This window comes from Psittacula echo, assembly GCF_963264785.1.
Source record: "Psittacula echo genome assembly, chromosome: 3".
NCBI classification, from domain to species: Eukaryota; Metazoa; Chordata; class Aves; order Psittaciformes; family Psittacidae; genus Psittacula; species Psittacula echo.
In genome coordinates this window covers 124,058,445-124,073,871 of record NC_137736.1, presented here as the reverse complement: position 1 = coordinate 124,073,871, position 15,427 = coordinate 124,058,445, and the positions used below count along the sequence as shown (strand labels likewise).

At 46.1% G+C, this 15,427-nt stretch overlaps 1 protein-coding gene across 3 annotated transcripts in view; it reads right to left on the bottom strand.

Moving 5' to 3' along the window:
- Positions 1-15,427, bottom strand: part of NARS2 (asparaginyl-tRNA synthetase 2, mitochondrial) — a 61,774-nt gene that overhangs the window by 34,606 nt on the left and 11,741 nt on the right. For all 3 annotated transcript variants that reach the window (XM_080613146.1, XM_080613147.1, XM_080613148.1), the window contains one exon: positions 4,844-4,944. In XM_080613146.1, coding sequence (XP_080469272.1) covers positions 4,844-4,944 — 101 coding nt within the window. The remainder of the gene's footprint in view (positions 1-4,843; positions 4,945-15,427) is intronic.

Here is a 15,427-nt window from a genome sequence, read left to right as displayed (position 1 = left end):
CATCATTAGCAAGTCATTCTGGAATCAGATTTTAAGGCCCTGTTTGCCAGGCTGCTGAAAATGAAGCTTCAAACACATCTCTCTTCAGCTCTGCGGGGTTTTCTTGAACACCAACAATGACAGCTGTCTATCTCTTCCATTTAAAAAGTGAAATCAGTGTGATCTCAGTATCTTCTTTAACCAACAGGAAATTCACTGCATTCAGCTCTCTACAAACTCAGGCAGACACAGCCAAAACGGTCTGGATGTGTGAGATTGTTTTAGAGCCTCTCTGCAACCAGAAAACTCAGCTGAAGGACTGCAGAGAGTATCTGGAATAGGCAGAAAATCCATGCTGGTTTGGAAATCAAGGGCATGAGCTTGAGGAGGGAGGAATGGGATTAATTCTATTTCAATTAAGCCATGTTTAATAGCTTGACGTGAACAGGCAGATGTCAGTACGAAAGGCTGAGATTTTAAGTTAGGCAGAAAAATACAGGTCCTGGGGCGAGATGCTGAAATGAAAGTGAACTAGAGAGAAAATTCACCACGATGGTCTTGTGGATGAGACTGCTGGCGAGGAAAATGAGCATTAAGCCAAGAACAAATTTGTGAGGACAGAATAATTCAGGCCAGAAGGGAGCTCAGGGGATCACTGGTCCAGTCTTCTCTTCAAAGCAGGGTCAGCAAGAAGGCCAGATCAGGCTGCTCAAGGCTTTATCTAGCTGGTCCTGAAAATCTCTGAGGATGAAGAGTGCACAGTCTTGCCCAGCAATCTTTTCCAATGCTTGACTGATCTCTTGGTGATTTTCCCCACACTACATCCACTTAAAACTTCTCTTGTTTTAACCCTGGAGCAAGCTGCTCTAGTGGAAGGCATCCCTGCCCATGGCAGGGGGTTGGAACTGGATGAGCTTTAAGGTCCTTTCCAAGCCAAACCATTCTGTGATTCTATGAGAATCCCCCTGAAGGCCTGATAAAAGAAACTGAGCTAAGGTAGAAGGCAGGGAATGAAGAGATGACTCATTCTGTGATTTAGGGAGGGGATAGCCCCCAGAGGTTTTAGGAAGAGCAGTTTTAGTTAAACCTATGATGCAAAAGGCAGAACAGACAGTGCATGGGATGAAACGTGGCACAAGGAAAAGCAATGCAAAACAATGATGTAAGCTATGAGCAAGAGGGGTTGAAGGGAGAGGAGCAGGTTGAGCTTGTGGGAGGTGCAGATGGGTTAAAGGAGCAAAAAACAAACACTAAAACCAGAGTAAATACAGCCAGTGAGCTGCACTTCTTGGCAATGCTTGGTTTTGGCTGTCTTCAATAGGTCTCTGAATCATCTTCAGCTGTCACAAGCCCTCCAGCCTAGTTCAGGCCCCCAAAGGGGCCTTTATCCTCACCAAAGGATCACTGGGCAAGGAAATACCACAGGGACTTCACAGTAAACCAATGACATTTAAATCCAGTTGTCAGAACACACACAGTCCTACAAGCTGCTACCACATACACTGGTTACTGACTCAGTTGAGACTAAAACTGAAAGGGAGAGTTGTATGACTGAATAAAGACTTTCTGGAGACCTTAAAGAGCCTATAGATTTACAGCTGACAATGACTCAGACACCCTGAGCAGCCAACCTAGATGCTGTCACTGCAAAGATGATGTACAATGAAATGACAAGTTGTGCCAACTAGGCCATTCGTGTCAGGCTGAGACAGAACAAACTTCTCTGACCTTGCCTTCAATAGGAAGCGTACACAGCACAGCAGACAGACAACAAGTGCAGGAACACCACTCTAAACACCTTTCCTCATGGAAAAAGGATGATGAGGGGACTGGAGCACCTCCCGTATGGAGACAGGCTGGAAAAGTTGGGACTGTTCAGCCTGGAGAAGGGAAGCTGCGTGGAGACCTCAAAGCCGCTTCCAGTGTCTGAAGGATGCTGGATGAAGGAGGATGTCTGAAGGATGCTGGAGACGGACTCTTCATTAGGGACTGTAGTGATAGGACAAGGAGTGATGGGTTCAAACTGAAACAGGGGAAGTTTAAGTTAGATACAAGAAAGTTCTTTACTGTGAGGGTGCTGAGGCGCTGGAATGGGTTGCCCAGAGAAGTTGTGAATGCTCCATCCCTGGCGGTGTTCAAGGCCAGGTTGGACAGAGCCTTGGGTGACATGGTTTAGTGTGAGGTGTCCCTGCCCATGGCAGGGGAGTTGGAACTGGATGATCTTAAGGTCCTTTCCAACCCAAACTATTCTATGATTTTATGATCATAAATGGCTCAATGTTCTCTCTGTTATCAGGAATGGCACCAAGCACCCCTGCCATAAAATAAAGCTCTGAGCCCTGGACAACACACTGGCATGTGTACTCAGGTGATAGCCTGTAGGCTGCAGATGAACCCTCAGCAAGGACAGCAGAAGACTTGGTTCCAGATACATCTGCTAAGTCTTTCCCTTGCCCAGCCTTTTCCAACCACAGGTTTTAGCTTTACAAAGCTCACGAGCAGCCTCCAAGCTAACTCCAGAGATGATTGCCAAGCTTTCTGTTTCCTACTGCATAAACATAATGAACAAATGCCTCCCTGCCTGTCATACCTATCTTGCTTCACCCCTGCACGCTTTCTCTATGCTCCCATGTCCCACAGCAAGTCACAACAGGATTACAGGCCAAGACTGGAAGGGGAAAGGGCTCCCAAGCATTCCTACCCTACTCTCCTCCCACAGATTCTCAAGGAGCAGTTGCTCCTGAAAGCCTGCAGCAACTTAACCTTTTATTTAAGCCAAATAATAGTTCCTTTTCTGGGCAGGAAAAACTCTGTCTGGCTAAAACAAAGGGTAAATTGCACAGGACCAAATCCAAACCACATAAATCTTCATTGTTTTGGCTGCTTTGTTTATTGGGAAGACCAGAATATTTCCGTTTTGGGGGCAGAAAGACTCCCACATCCATCACAACACATTCAATTTGCCAAGCAGCTCTGGTTGCTATTATGCACTTACATTCTTTGATCAGGTAGGAGTCCCATTCACACAGAGTATGGCCCAATTTGATAATCACAGGTAAAACCTTCGCAGATCTAAAGGGTTTCACACCATCTAGAGGGTTAATACTGTGATGCATCACTACAGTGCTTCTGCATCTAGAAGAGCTTGATCTATTTTTGCAGACTAAAAGGATTCAATACCACTTGAGCTATAGGATCAACAACTCCGTGTGCTTAAATAAAGGAGCAGGTTCACAGAGTTATACCCCATTATGAATAAACACATCTATATTTAGATGGCACTGGATCAATTTAAAATTCCTGTAAGAACAACACGCTACTGTAAAATAGGAACATGAAGCTTAACGTCATGTACTGCGCACTGAAGAGCATTGATTTATTTGTACCCATCCTTAGAGGCCAAGGTGCACCTGAGTGATATCAATGGAAAATACATTTACCAGGCAGGTCTTGCATCTGCCCAGTTCAGCTTCCACTCCATCCCAGAGCAGGCTGTGTGCTATTTAAAGGGAACAGACTGATGTAAGAGAGTGAGATTGTATTTCAAGTTAATCATTACAATCCCTAGTTTTGCTTTGGACTTACTTGATTTGTGGAATTACATCTTTCAATAAAGGTCACAACATTTGACAGTCAATTAAATCCTACGTGTACAAATCCATGTCATCCCATCTTCTTTCAGGGACACACAAACTTCACCACCCTCCAGTTAAACAAACCTCCTCCTCATTAGCTTTCCCCAGCTAATGGCTGAGATGACGCATCAGCCTGTCGCTGCCAAGTGACCTGTGCTTCGGTTGCAGCAGCCAGGGCACCACATGTTAAACATCCTGTCCAGTGAGAACCTTTAGCTGGAGCATGGCAGCAGATGATAACCATCTAGGTGGTCTGAGACAGTGTCTCAGAGAGAACAAGCCAGGCAGAAAACAGCTTTCTGAAGACGTTTATACCTTTTGATTTCTACACAAAACTCAGCACTTTGAACTGCAGCTATTTACCAGCAGCCAATTGAACTATAGTGATTAAATAGAACCCACTGGTTCTCAGCAGTGGATATGAGGCACAGTTAACACTATTAGAAACTTTCATCAGAACCTCTTCATCCGGGGCTGTAGCGATAGGATGAGGGGTGATGGGTTCAAACTGAAACAGGGGAAGTTCAGGCTGGAGATAAGGCAGAAGCTCTTCCCTGTGAGGGTGCTGAGGCGCTGGCCCAGGGTGCCCAGAGAAGCTGTGGCTGCCCCATCCCTGGCAGTGTTCAAGGCCAGGTTGGACACAGGGGCTTGGAGCAAGCTGCTCTAGTGGAAGGTGTCCCTGCCCATGGCAGGGGTTGGAGCTGGATAAGCTTTAAGGTCCCTTCCAGCCCAAACTATTCTATGATTCTATTCTGTGATAAAGCATCAAGTGTGAATGCCATGAAACAGGAGAAGCGAAAATTGGCAGAAGGAAGAAACACACAGGAAGACTCAAGGAGACAGGAAAAGAAAGCTTTGTAGAAAAGGAGTAAAGAGGAAAGGAATGTGATAACTAAAATGAAAGAGCTTTTCTTGCTGAGACATGCCAGATATGAGCAATAGCAAAAAGACATTTAAGGTATTACAGTGATTAGCAACAATCCTACAATCATTCCCATAAAGATTAAGTTTCCATCCAATATTCCCAATTCATGGCAAGCAGGAGACTCCTAGTATTTAAAACTAGCTCATAAACCGGAACTAAAAAGCAGTCTGATTTTGCCCTGTTTCTCACACCATCATCCAGCCACTGGTTTCTGGCACACATGGGGCAGTTATGTAACGGATACCAATGGGGCAAAATCAGGACGACCACTCAGATCAAGCCAAAACCTTCTCGTTTTACTCACCCTGCCATCACTTCCAAATGGAGCTGGCCAGAAACAGTCAGGAAAGCAGGCACATTGAAGAAATGGGTCTTTTCTGCAGATTCCTTTGCCTCATTTGACACCTGTAAATCAAAACAATGAACAAGAAGTCAGCCCATCAGTGTTTCATTAAAAATCACAGCTCCTGGCTTATTTCCCCTATTTTCTCTTCGGAAATTCCATGGGATTCAACCCAAACACTGCTGAGATGGAATCCAACAGTGTGGGAGGTCACAACACAACACTCCCCCTCTTTGCTCAGACTGGCTCTAAAACCTTCTCAATCAAAACACATCAAGATAAAGAATTCCTCAGGACTTCTCTAAGGGTTCCACACAATGATGTGTGTCTGTAACGAAAAGCCTATTTTCAGTGGGAAACACCACAGCTCCCACTTCCACTTTCAATGACTCATAAGGACATGGGTTTGTGGGCATCACAACAACTTGCAGAACAGGTTTGCGAACTGGAGCACATACCCCCAGTGTCACCAGGAAAGCTTGGACACATAAGCACAGAGAAAGGATACAGAGTTCTTTCATACGTTTCTCAGACTAACAGGGATTGTAAACTGGATCCCCAGTTATATCCATTCAAGTGAGTGGGAAGTAACCTAATATGATACAGCTTCATGGAGTCTACTGTTTCCCCCTAACTTTGAGGGCAGCACAGAGTTCATACAAAGCTAAGAGAATCTGCAGCTCTTCACCTCTCACCTTCACATGTTGGTATGTCAGGAGCTCTGAATTTTACTGAAGGAATTGTGTAACTTATGCGTTTGACCATGGATGAGCTGAATTAGAAAAGCCATTGTAGAATCATAGCATCACAGAATGGTTTGGGTTGGAAAGGACCTTAAGATCATCCAGTTCCAACCCCCCTGCCATGGGCAGGGACACCTCACACTAAACCATGTAACCAAGGCTCTGTCCAACCTGGCCTTGAACACTGCCAAGGATGGAGCATTCACAACCTCCCTGGGCAACCCATTCCAGTGCCTCACCACCCTCACAGTAAAGAACTTCTTCCTTATAGAAAAGTACAAGATAACAAAATGCAAAATAAAGTGTTAGGAAGGACAGGGTGCCCAGAGAAGCTGTGGCTGCCCCATCCCTGGCAGTGTTCAAGGCCAGGTTGGACACAGGGGCTTGGAGCAAGCTGTTCCAGTGGAAGGTGTCCCTGCCCATGGCAGCGATTGGAACTGGATGAGCTTTAAGGTCCCTTCCAACCCAAGCCACTTCGTGATTCTATATTCACCATTTTAAAAGCAGGGATGAGAACAGAAGTGGTAGAAATTAAGATTTTCTACAGCAGCCTCTGATTTTTGGCTCCCTTGTAAAGTAACACATATAGAATCACAGAATGGTTTGGGTTGGAAAGGACCTTAAGATCATTTGGTTCCAACCCCCTCGCCATGGGCAGGGACACCTCACACTAAACCATGGCACCCAAGGCTCTGTCCAGCCTGGCCTTGAACACCGTCCGGGATGAAGCATTCACAACTTCCCTGGGCAACCCATTCCAGTGCCTCAGCACCCTCACAGTAAACCACTTCTTCCTTATATCAAATCTAAACTTCCTCTTTTTCAGTTTGAACCCGTTACCCCTTGTCCTATCACTACAGTCCCTGATGAAGAGTCCATCCCCAGCATCCTTGTAGGCCCCCTTCAGATACTGAAAGGCTGCTCTGAGGTCTCCATGCAGCTTCTTTTCTCCAGGCTGAACAGCAACTACATAGCTACGCGCTCCATTTCTACCTAGGTGTTTGGGAGCAGGTAAAGAAACGACATCCCATGTTTTTGGGAAATGCAGGTATACAAAATGAAAATTCCTCTGAAACATATGATGAAGAACATTTTGACCAGCAACGTAAGAAAGACGCCATCCTATCAACCTGGTCGCCAAATATAAGCAGTGATTTTCACTCCTTCCTACCAAGATGGGCAACCTGATCTAGTTTGCTCTAGTTGAAGATCTCCTTGCCCATTGCAGTGAGGTTGGACTAGATGAACTTTGAAGATCCCTTCCAACCTAAAGTGTTCTATGATAAGATGAACAGTGAGGGGGAAGGGAAAAATCTCTATCATGCTGAAGTTCGAAGCTTCACACATCATTGCCTTCAAAATCCAGTTTCAAATCTGATGATAAAATGGAGGAGTATTTTCCACATGAGGTGCCTCAACTTTTAGCAAAGACTTCTCAAACCACTGTTAGTTCCTTTTCATGGGCAAATGAATTTGTTTCCATTGCAAAAAGACAAAGAGTAATCAGAACAAAGAAAAAACAATGCAGCATCCTCTTTAGACTTGTTATTCAGGCTTCAAGAAAAGCAGAACTGAGACAATATGGAGTTGGAACCATCACAGCTTACACATCATACAGGCACTGAAGAACAAACTACGGTTCATGTTGGCTTTTGTGTGTTTTTTCAGATATTTTCAGCAAAAAAAACCAAGGAGTAATGGAAAATGTAGCAAGTTGAGTGTTTCATGGTGAAAAAAACTCTAAAAAACCAAAGTGCCTTTAAAGGAATGGTATATTTTGGGGTTTTAATTTACAGGCACAAAAGCAAAAATAGAAGACCTCTGTGTCAAGCACTTTTAAAGTAATTTGAGTATGAGGGCTGAGCTTCACCATCTCCCTGCCAGAATCAAGCTGACCACAAGACAGGGAGGAGCACACATGGCAAATGGAATCATAGAACCAACTAGGTTGGAAAAGATGCTTAAGATCAAGTCCAACCATTTCCCAGCACTGCCAAGGCCACCAGTAAAGCATGTCACTAAGGACCTCATCTACATTATGAAGTTTAACCACGCCAAGTGCAAGGTCCTACACCTGGGTCGGAGCAATCCCAGGCACAGCTACAGGTTGGGCAGAGAAGAGATTCAGAGCAGCCCTGCAGAGAAGGACTTGGGGGTGTTGGTCAATGAGAAAATGAACATGAGCCGGCTGCAGTGTGCGCTCGCAGCCCAGAAAGCAACCGTATCCTGGGCTGCATCAAGAGGAGCGTGACCAGCAGGTCGAAGGAGGTGATCCTGCCCCTCTGCTCTGCTCTCGGGAGACCTCACTTGGAGCATTGTGTGCAGTTCTGGTGTCCTCAACATAAAAAGGACATGGAGCTGTTGGAACAAGTCCAGAGGAGGCCACGAGGATGATCAGGGGCTGGAGCACCTCCTGTATGGAGCCAGGCTGAGAAAGTTGGGGCTGTTCAGCCTGGAGAAGAGAAGCTGCGTGGAGACCTCAGAGCAGCTTCCAGTATCTGAAGGGGACCTACAAGGATGCTGGGGATGGACTCTTCATCAGGGACTGTAGTGACACGATAAGGGGTAACAGGTTAAAAGGGGAAGTTTAGATTAGATATAAGGAAGAAATTCTTTACTGTGAGGGTGGTGAGGCACTGGAATGGGTTGCCCAGGGAAGTTGTGAATGCCCCATCCCTGGCAGTGTTCAAGGCCAGGTTGGATGAGGCCTTGGGTGCCATGGTTTAGTGTGAGGTGTCCCTGCCCATGGCAGGGGAGTTGGAACTGGATGATCTTAAGGTCCTTTTCAACCTTAACTATTCTATGATTCTATGATTCTACATGGCAGGACAAGGGAGGGGATCCCTCCCCTCTGCACAGCACTGGTGGCTCATGAAGATCACTGGACAAAGTGCTTGCCTCCCCAGTACAAGAGGGACATGGACATACTGGAGTGATTCCAGCAAAGGACCAAAGGAAGATGCTTAATGGACGGGAGCATCTTCCATATGAGGAGAGGCTGAGAAAGCTCTGGGACTATTCAGCCTGGAGAACAGAAGGCTCTGGGGGGACCTTATCCTTGGGCATAAATACCTGATGGAAGGGAATGAAGGCGGAACCAGACTCATATCAGCTGTGCTCTCTGGTAGGACAAGAGGCAGTGATTTTATATAGAGATACATGACATTTCATCTGAAAACAAGAATAAGCCTTTTTTATTTGCTGTGAGGGCAGTCAGACACTAGAACAGGTTGCCCAGAGAGGCTGTGAAGTCCCCAGCTGGGGAGATATCCAAAACTTAACAGCACAGAGTCCTGGGCAACTTGCTCTAGCTGCCTGTCTGAGCACAGTGAGATGGATGAGATGCTCTCTAGAGGTCACAATTTTGTGATTTTTAAAAAACCATGAAGATAAATGAGATTTTTGCTTCAGCTTTTCCTATATTTCAGTGTCATCCCTAAGCTTTGGAGGAGTCAAAGGTTCAGGAGCAAGACAGAAAGAAATTTCAAAGCTAATCTGATGAACCCTTTCTTCTGAGATAAGTTTGAAATAGAATCATAGAATAGTTAGGGTTGGAAAGGACCTTAAGATCATCCAGTTCCAACCCTCCTGCCATGGGCAGGGACACCTCACACTAAACCATGGCACCCAAGGCTCTGCCCAACCTGGCCTTGAACACTTCCAAGGATGGAGCATTCACAACTTCCTTGGGCAACCCATTCCAGTGCCTCACCACCCTCACAGTAAAGAATTTCTTCCTTAGATCCAATCTAAACTTCCCCTGTTTCAGTTTGAACCCGTTACCCCTTGTCCTGTCACTACAGTCCCTAGCGAACAGTCCCTCCCCAGCATCCTTGTAGGCCCCCTTCGGACACTGGAAGCTGCTCTGAGGTCTCCACGCAGCTTCTCTTCTCCAGGCTCAACAGCCCCAACTTTCTCAGCCTGTCTCCATACAGGAGCTGCTCCAGCCTCTGATCATCCTCGTGGCCTCCTCTGGACTTGTTCCAACAGTTCCATGTCCTTTTTATGTTGAGGACACCAGAACTGCACACAATGCTCCAAGTGAGGTCTCAAATACCCACTTTTCAATGTGTAGTTCCTAGGAATTATGCTCAGTGTTACCAGCTCAGCTAAGCATTGAACTATCTCCAGCCACTCTACTCCCCTTAGTTACAGGGATGTTGCTAAGCTCAGGCTTGTTTCATAGAATCACAGAATAGTTTGGGTTGGAAAGGACCGTAACATCATCCAGTTCCAAGCCCCTGCCATGGGCAGGGACGCCTCAATACTAAACCATGCTGCCCAAGGCTCTGTCCAACCTGGCCTTGAACACTGTCAGGGATGAAGCATTCACCACTTCTTTGGGCACCCTGTGCCAGCACCTCAGCTCCCTCACAGGGAAGAACTTCTTGTTTGCCAGGCTTTGATATTCCACAAGCTGCCATTTTCCCCAAAGAATCTGAAGGTGTTGCTTTTGTCTCGAAGAGCTCTGCTGCTCCTCTCAAAGATAAAACAGAGGCTGCCAAACCCTTCAGATCACAAGGCATCATAGCATCACACTAGAAGGAAGAGCAAGCTTGCCTTGTTCCACAGAGATCAATGAAAATACGACAATCTGTGGCTTGCTTCCTTTGTTTAATAGGTTTTGCAGCTCTAACAAAACCCAAAGAACAAATCCCAAGGATGCAGAAACAGGCCCCTATTGTTTTCTTCAAATAAACCCAGAGTATTTGCTCAAAAACAATAAGGATATTAATAAACATACGAACATCCACATGCCACAGCCCCAGAGCCATGGGCAGAACACTAGAGAGAAGGGCCACGTACCATTCCAGCTCCTCCTACTGCCAATTTAGCTTCGCTACATTCCTCATTCCACCAGTGAAAAATCCCACCTAATCCTGTAGGATGCAACTTCTAAACAAGGAGAAAGAGCAGACTGGGAGCAGGAAAAGAACAGAAGGGCTTAGCCATGAAATCTCCACGCTTCCCTGCAAATCCACAAACAGGATACAGCTGTCTGCAGGAGCTGGGGCTTGGTTTATTTATAATGACTTTGTGTCATTTTTCATTCTCCAAATCAGATGGAATCTCAGGGAGGGAGAAGGAAAATAGACACAACAGCGAGGGACTGAAGGAAGAGTGTGAGAAAGTCTAGAGCTCAAGTGGGCTTAGAAACTGCAGCCAGTTTGAGAGGCCACTGAGAGATCCCAGATGCGCGTCTGCTTTGTGAGCAGCTCCTGGAGGGCTTCCAACAGAAGATGAAGAGTGAAGAGAAGGTGAATGTTATTTCCTCATCACCATCCGATTGCCTCTCCACAGCTGCCCACCTCCTCTCCCTCATTTTGAGGCAGAAACCTTGATGAACAGGGGTTGCGAGCTGCAAAAGACAATCCATTTGCTAGGCAGGGAGAATGAAGTATCTCCCTTTTCCTTCAGAAAGGACCCCTTCAGCAAGGAGGTATCCTGTAATCAACTTCACACATTCAAGCACAGGACCCTGTTTTCAAGTGCCTGTGCCCCAGATTTATGCTCAGCCTTCTAGATCAAGCATGTTTCTTCATTATACACAAGCATAACCCCTGATAGAAGATAAACAGTAAGTGATGCTATCCCTTCACTGCTGACTCTGACATTGTTTTTCATGTCCATGATAAGCAAAACAAAGTGACAACATTGTGATGCTTTTATTTCAATTTGATGGACTTTTCTCCCACTTCCCAACCCTAAAATACCTACTTGGTAAATGATTAGGGGGGAATAATGTGTTTGCTTCCAAGTTCTCTCCATTCCCTAGTCAAAAACGACCCAAAACACAATGGGGAAAGACGGAGGGGGAATCTGTATGAAACATTTTGGTGTTTTAGAATAACCATGCTACAAACACACTAGGATTCAACATCAACATCAAAAGCTTGTTATTCTCATTCTAAATACAAGAACAACTGGATTTAGTACCTGTTTTGTTCTCCATCTTTTCAAATGGCTAATGATTTCATTTAAGATGATTCCCTTTGATGTCAGTCTTGTAGTACTGTTTACTAGAGGCAATTAGCTTCGGGAAGGTATAAACCACTTGATTCTGTCTTTCACTCGATGCAAGTCAAATGCATGAAGGGATCAGAGAAGATCTGAAAAGCCCATAGAAATCACTGCTGTAGCTCTAACCCAGGCCCACACCATCATCCTGCTGAAGCTTCACAGTACCACATCTTTAATCCAGACCTGCCCTCTGTGATGTCCCATTCTAAACATGTTTGGGTTTTCCTCTTTAGATAACTACTGCAAAATTCATGACTTCCAAGAAGTCCTCCTTGCAATTCAGTCCTAATCCCAATCAGATAGACTTGCACTGGGCAACAGCAGCTGGTTCTGCTGAGACAAACACCTCAAATACAGACTGCAACTACAGATAGAGATGAACAAGGTAGAAGTGAGCAGAAAGTTGAAGGGCTAAAAAACACCCTCAGCTCAGCTCCAGCCTACCCTGCTCCATGCTGAGCACCTCTCTGAAATCCCTGTCTCACAGGGCCTGGCTGCCTCTTAGGCTGTGACGCATCTCTAAAGGGGAAAACACCTGACAGACACTAATACTGCTGCCTTTAACTGTGATACTCCCCAGCAGATCCTTCCTTGGTGCTGACAAGGCTGTTTCAGCAGTACCAAAGGAACAGTAGATGCTGCCTGCATCTTTTGCAGCAGACACGCATCTCTGGTGCCACAGTAGGCACAGCCATGAACCTGAACCCTTCAGGTATTGAGAAACATTTACATTCTCTCCTATGAGAGGGTAGAAAAAACAATCCCAAAAGCCAAATGCTGCTGGATTTTAGAGAAGAATAATGCCTGGATGTTTTTTTCAGGTTTACAGTAAAGTCTCCTTAACTGTACGGGATGCATCCCCAGAATGTGAACAGCAGATTGAGGGAGGGGATTCTGCCCCTCTGCTGCACTCTGGGGAGACCCCCCTGCAGTCCTGATCCAGCTCTGGGGCAGCAGCACAAGAGGGACTTGGAGCTGCTGGAGCGAGGCCAGAGGAGGCCATGGAGATGCTGTGAGGTCTGGAGCAGCTCTGCTCTGGAGCCAGGCTGAGAGAGCTGGGCTGGGTCAGCCTGGAGAAGAGAAGGCTCCTGAAGGGGAGACCTGAGAGCAGCTCCAGTGCCTAAAGGGGCTGCAGGAAAGCTGGAGAGGGGCTTTGAACAAGGACCTGTAGGGACAGGCCAAGGGGAATGGCTTGAACCTGCCAGAGGGGAGATTGAGATGAGCTCTTAGGCAGAAGCTCTTCCCTGTGAGGGTGTTGAGGCGCTGGCCCAGGGTGCCCAGAGAAGCTGTGGCTGCCCCATCCCTGGCAGTGTTCAAGGCCAGGTTGGACACAGGGGCTTGGAGCAAGCTGCTCTAGTGGAAGGTGTCCCTGCCTGTGGGAGGGGTTGGAGCTGGACGAGCTTTAAGGTCCCTTCCAACACAAACCATTCTGGGATTCTATGATGATGATCCTTTTAAATAATAAAATTGTCTGATCCAGACCCTGGATTTAGTTAAACACCACGCAGATAATGAGGTATGTGCGAGGTAAGAGACAAGTCTGATACAGAGCACATACTCTCTACTGCAGCCAACAGGTAGAGTGTAGCAGTTCTTAGGCACAGAGCAACGTCCCAAGGAATATGGCCACAGGCAATACAAAACACGTGAGATCTGCTTTAAAGAGCGTGAACGCCAATAGAGCTACTGTGCTTGGTAACTCACTGCATGCTGAGTTCTTCTAAAAGGCTCCATTGAAGCAGCACGGAAAGTGGCTTTCCAGGGCCTCTTCACACAAGCTGGAGTGTCCTGGGCCAGCAAGACTCCCCCTTAGAGTATAGAGGAGCCTCCGCTTCTCCACAGCAGCTGAGGACAGTCAAACAAGGAAACTTTCCAGGGAGCAAAGTGGAAAAGACAGAGCAAAAGACCCAGAAAACAGGGAGTCTTCAACACTGCAGACAGAGTGGGAGGCTACTGAAAATAGCAGGGCGCAGACATGCAGCTGGGTCACAAAGGCAAGGCAGATTTCCTAGGAAGCAGCCCCAGAAAGGGACTGGGTAAAGTTTCTTGCACCATACAAAGCTGCCAAGAATTTTAGACTTCAGAAGGACAAAAAGAAGAAAGGAAAGAATCTGCCCTGAAGTGCTCAGACTGCTGGTACAGAGGAACTAACTTAGATTAAATTAAAAGGGCTGTCTCACGCTGTTGGATCTACTTTCCCCCTCATTCCACTACAACCCAGCTTTCAATATTCAAAGCTCTTTTGGTGTTTTCAGTACCTTTACTTTAAAGAGGGCAGCACAAGCAAGATGCTACCCCCACACACACAAGGTTCCACCAAAGGAAGGGACCACCCAAGGTGCAGAAATCCACAGGCTGGTGCTGCTGATGTTCTCCACGTGGGATAGGGGCGGCTTGGCTGACCACTTGTGGTGATGTCTCCTCAAACCTTCACTTTTCCAGGTGTGGAAAGCCTCAATTGCAAAAGATGTCTTTGGAGTTCTTATGATTGATTTCTCTTTTCATACCTCCTCTGCTTACCACTCTCTTTTCACTGTTACATGATAGAAGCGTTTAGCTGAGTTGATTTGCCCAGCAGACAGGGAAGGGATTCTCCCCCAGCCCAAGCCCTAGTATGGGAACATCCCAGCCAAAGCTATGCACAGACTAATCAGTACACCCCAAACCAAACAAAGATAATAAGGAAGCTGAACATATAAACAAACATAAATCCTACAGGATTAAGAGGTCTAGGAATCAAAGATCATAGGACTTCAGAAAGCCTTTTCCTTCTAACTCAAGATACTTTTCCCACCCCATCTCTTCAAGTCTCATGTAAAAACAGATTCCTCTTCACTTTCCACCAGTCCCAAGGAATGCAGGGGCCTGAGCAGCCCTCAGACATTAGTCAGAGGATTACAATTGTGCCACTCAAGAGAAAGCAGCTATTAAAAGGCAGTGGCTCACAGCAAGTGCAAAAGCAGCCTCTGCTTGGGTCCTAAAGGCTTCTCAACCAAAGTTTTAACCTTATTCCACCTGTAGCAGGGCAGGAAAACTGCGGAGATTATCACTTTTATACACACAAATCAAAGTAGAAAAACCAACCTGTTAAGTAGCAGGTGTATTAGAACTACTGTAAGTGCAGGATCAATAGGATACCAATTTATGTTCTGGTTGCAACTGGAGAATAGGTCTTAAAACTTGAAGTAGAGGATTCAAACATTTGTTAAGCTGAAGAATGTAATATGCAGGTGGCTTTCACCATAATTCTTGGCTACTGCTCAAATATAAGAGGAACAGGAACTTACTTTGTTCCTTGGTTTGTTCAAGCAGGGAACTAAGGGCTAGTTTAAAAGTGACTGAATACAGCAGATGGGGAAGGTCTTGATGGTTGGTTTGATTAAAAGCATATAAAGATTCTGAGCTTTCCTGTGAATACCACACCCTCATTTTTATGTCTGACACCCTTCTGTCATCCTTCTTTTTATATCTGACAGCCTCTCATGCACGGCCTAAAGCAGGCTTAATCCTCCCCAGATTCCACTGTCAAGAAGCAGTGTCACTGTGAAGTGGTCTTGGTCTCTGCTAGCCAAGACCAACTCCAACAGAGCTTTGCAGAAACAAACCCAAGTCCTAAACTAGGCCAGACAATGAAGTGGTACTTAAAGAAGAAACAGGAAATCAGGGAGAACTTCCCACTTCCTAGCAGCAAGTGGGTTTCTGAAGCCTTTTCTTTGTAGCATGGGCCATTTAACGGGATCTGGCTTGGCACCTCTCAAGTACAGCCATCACTGCATTTCTC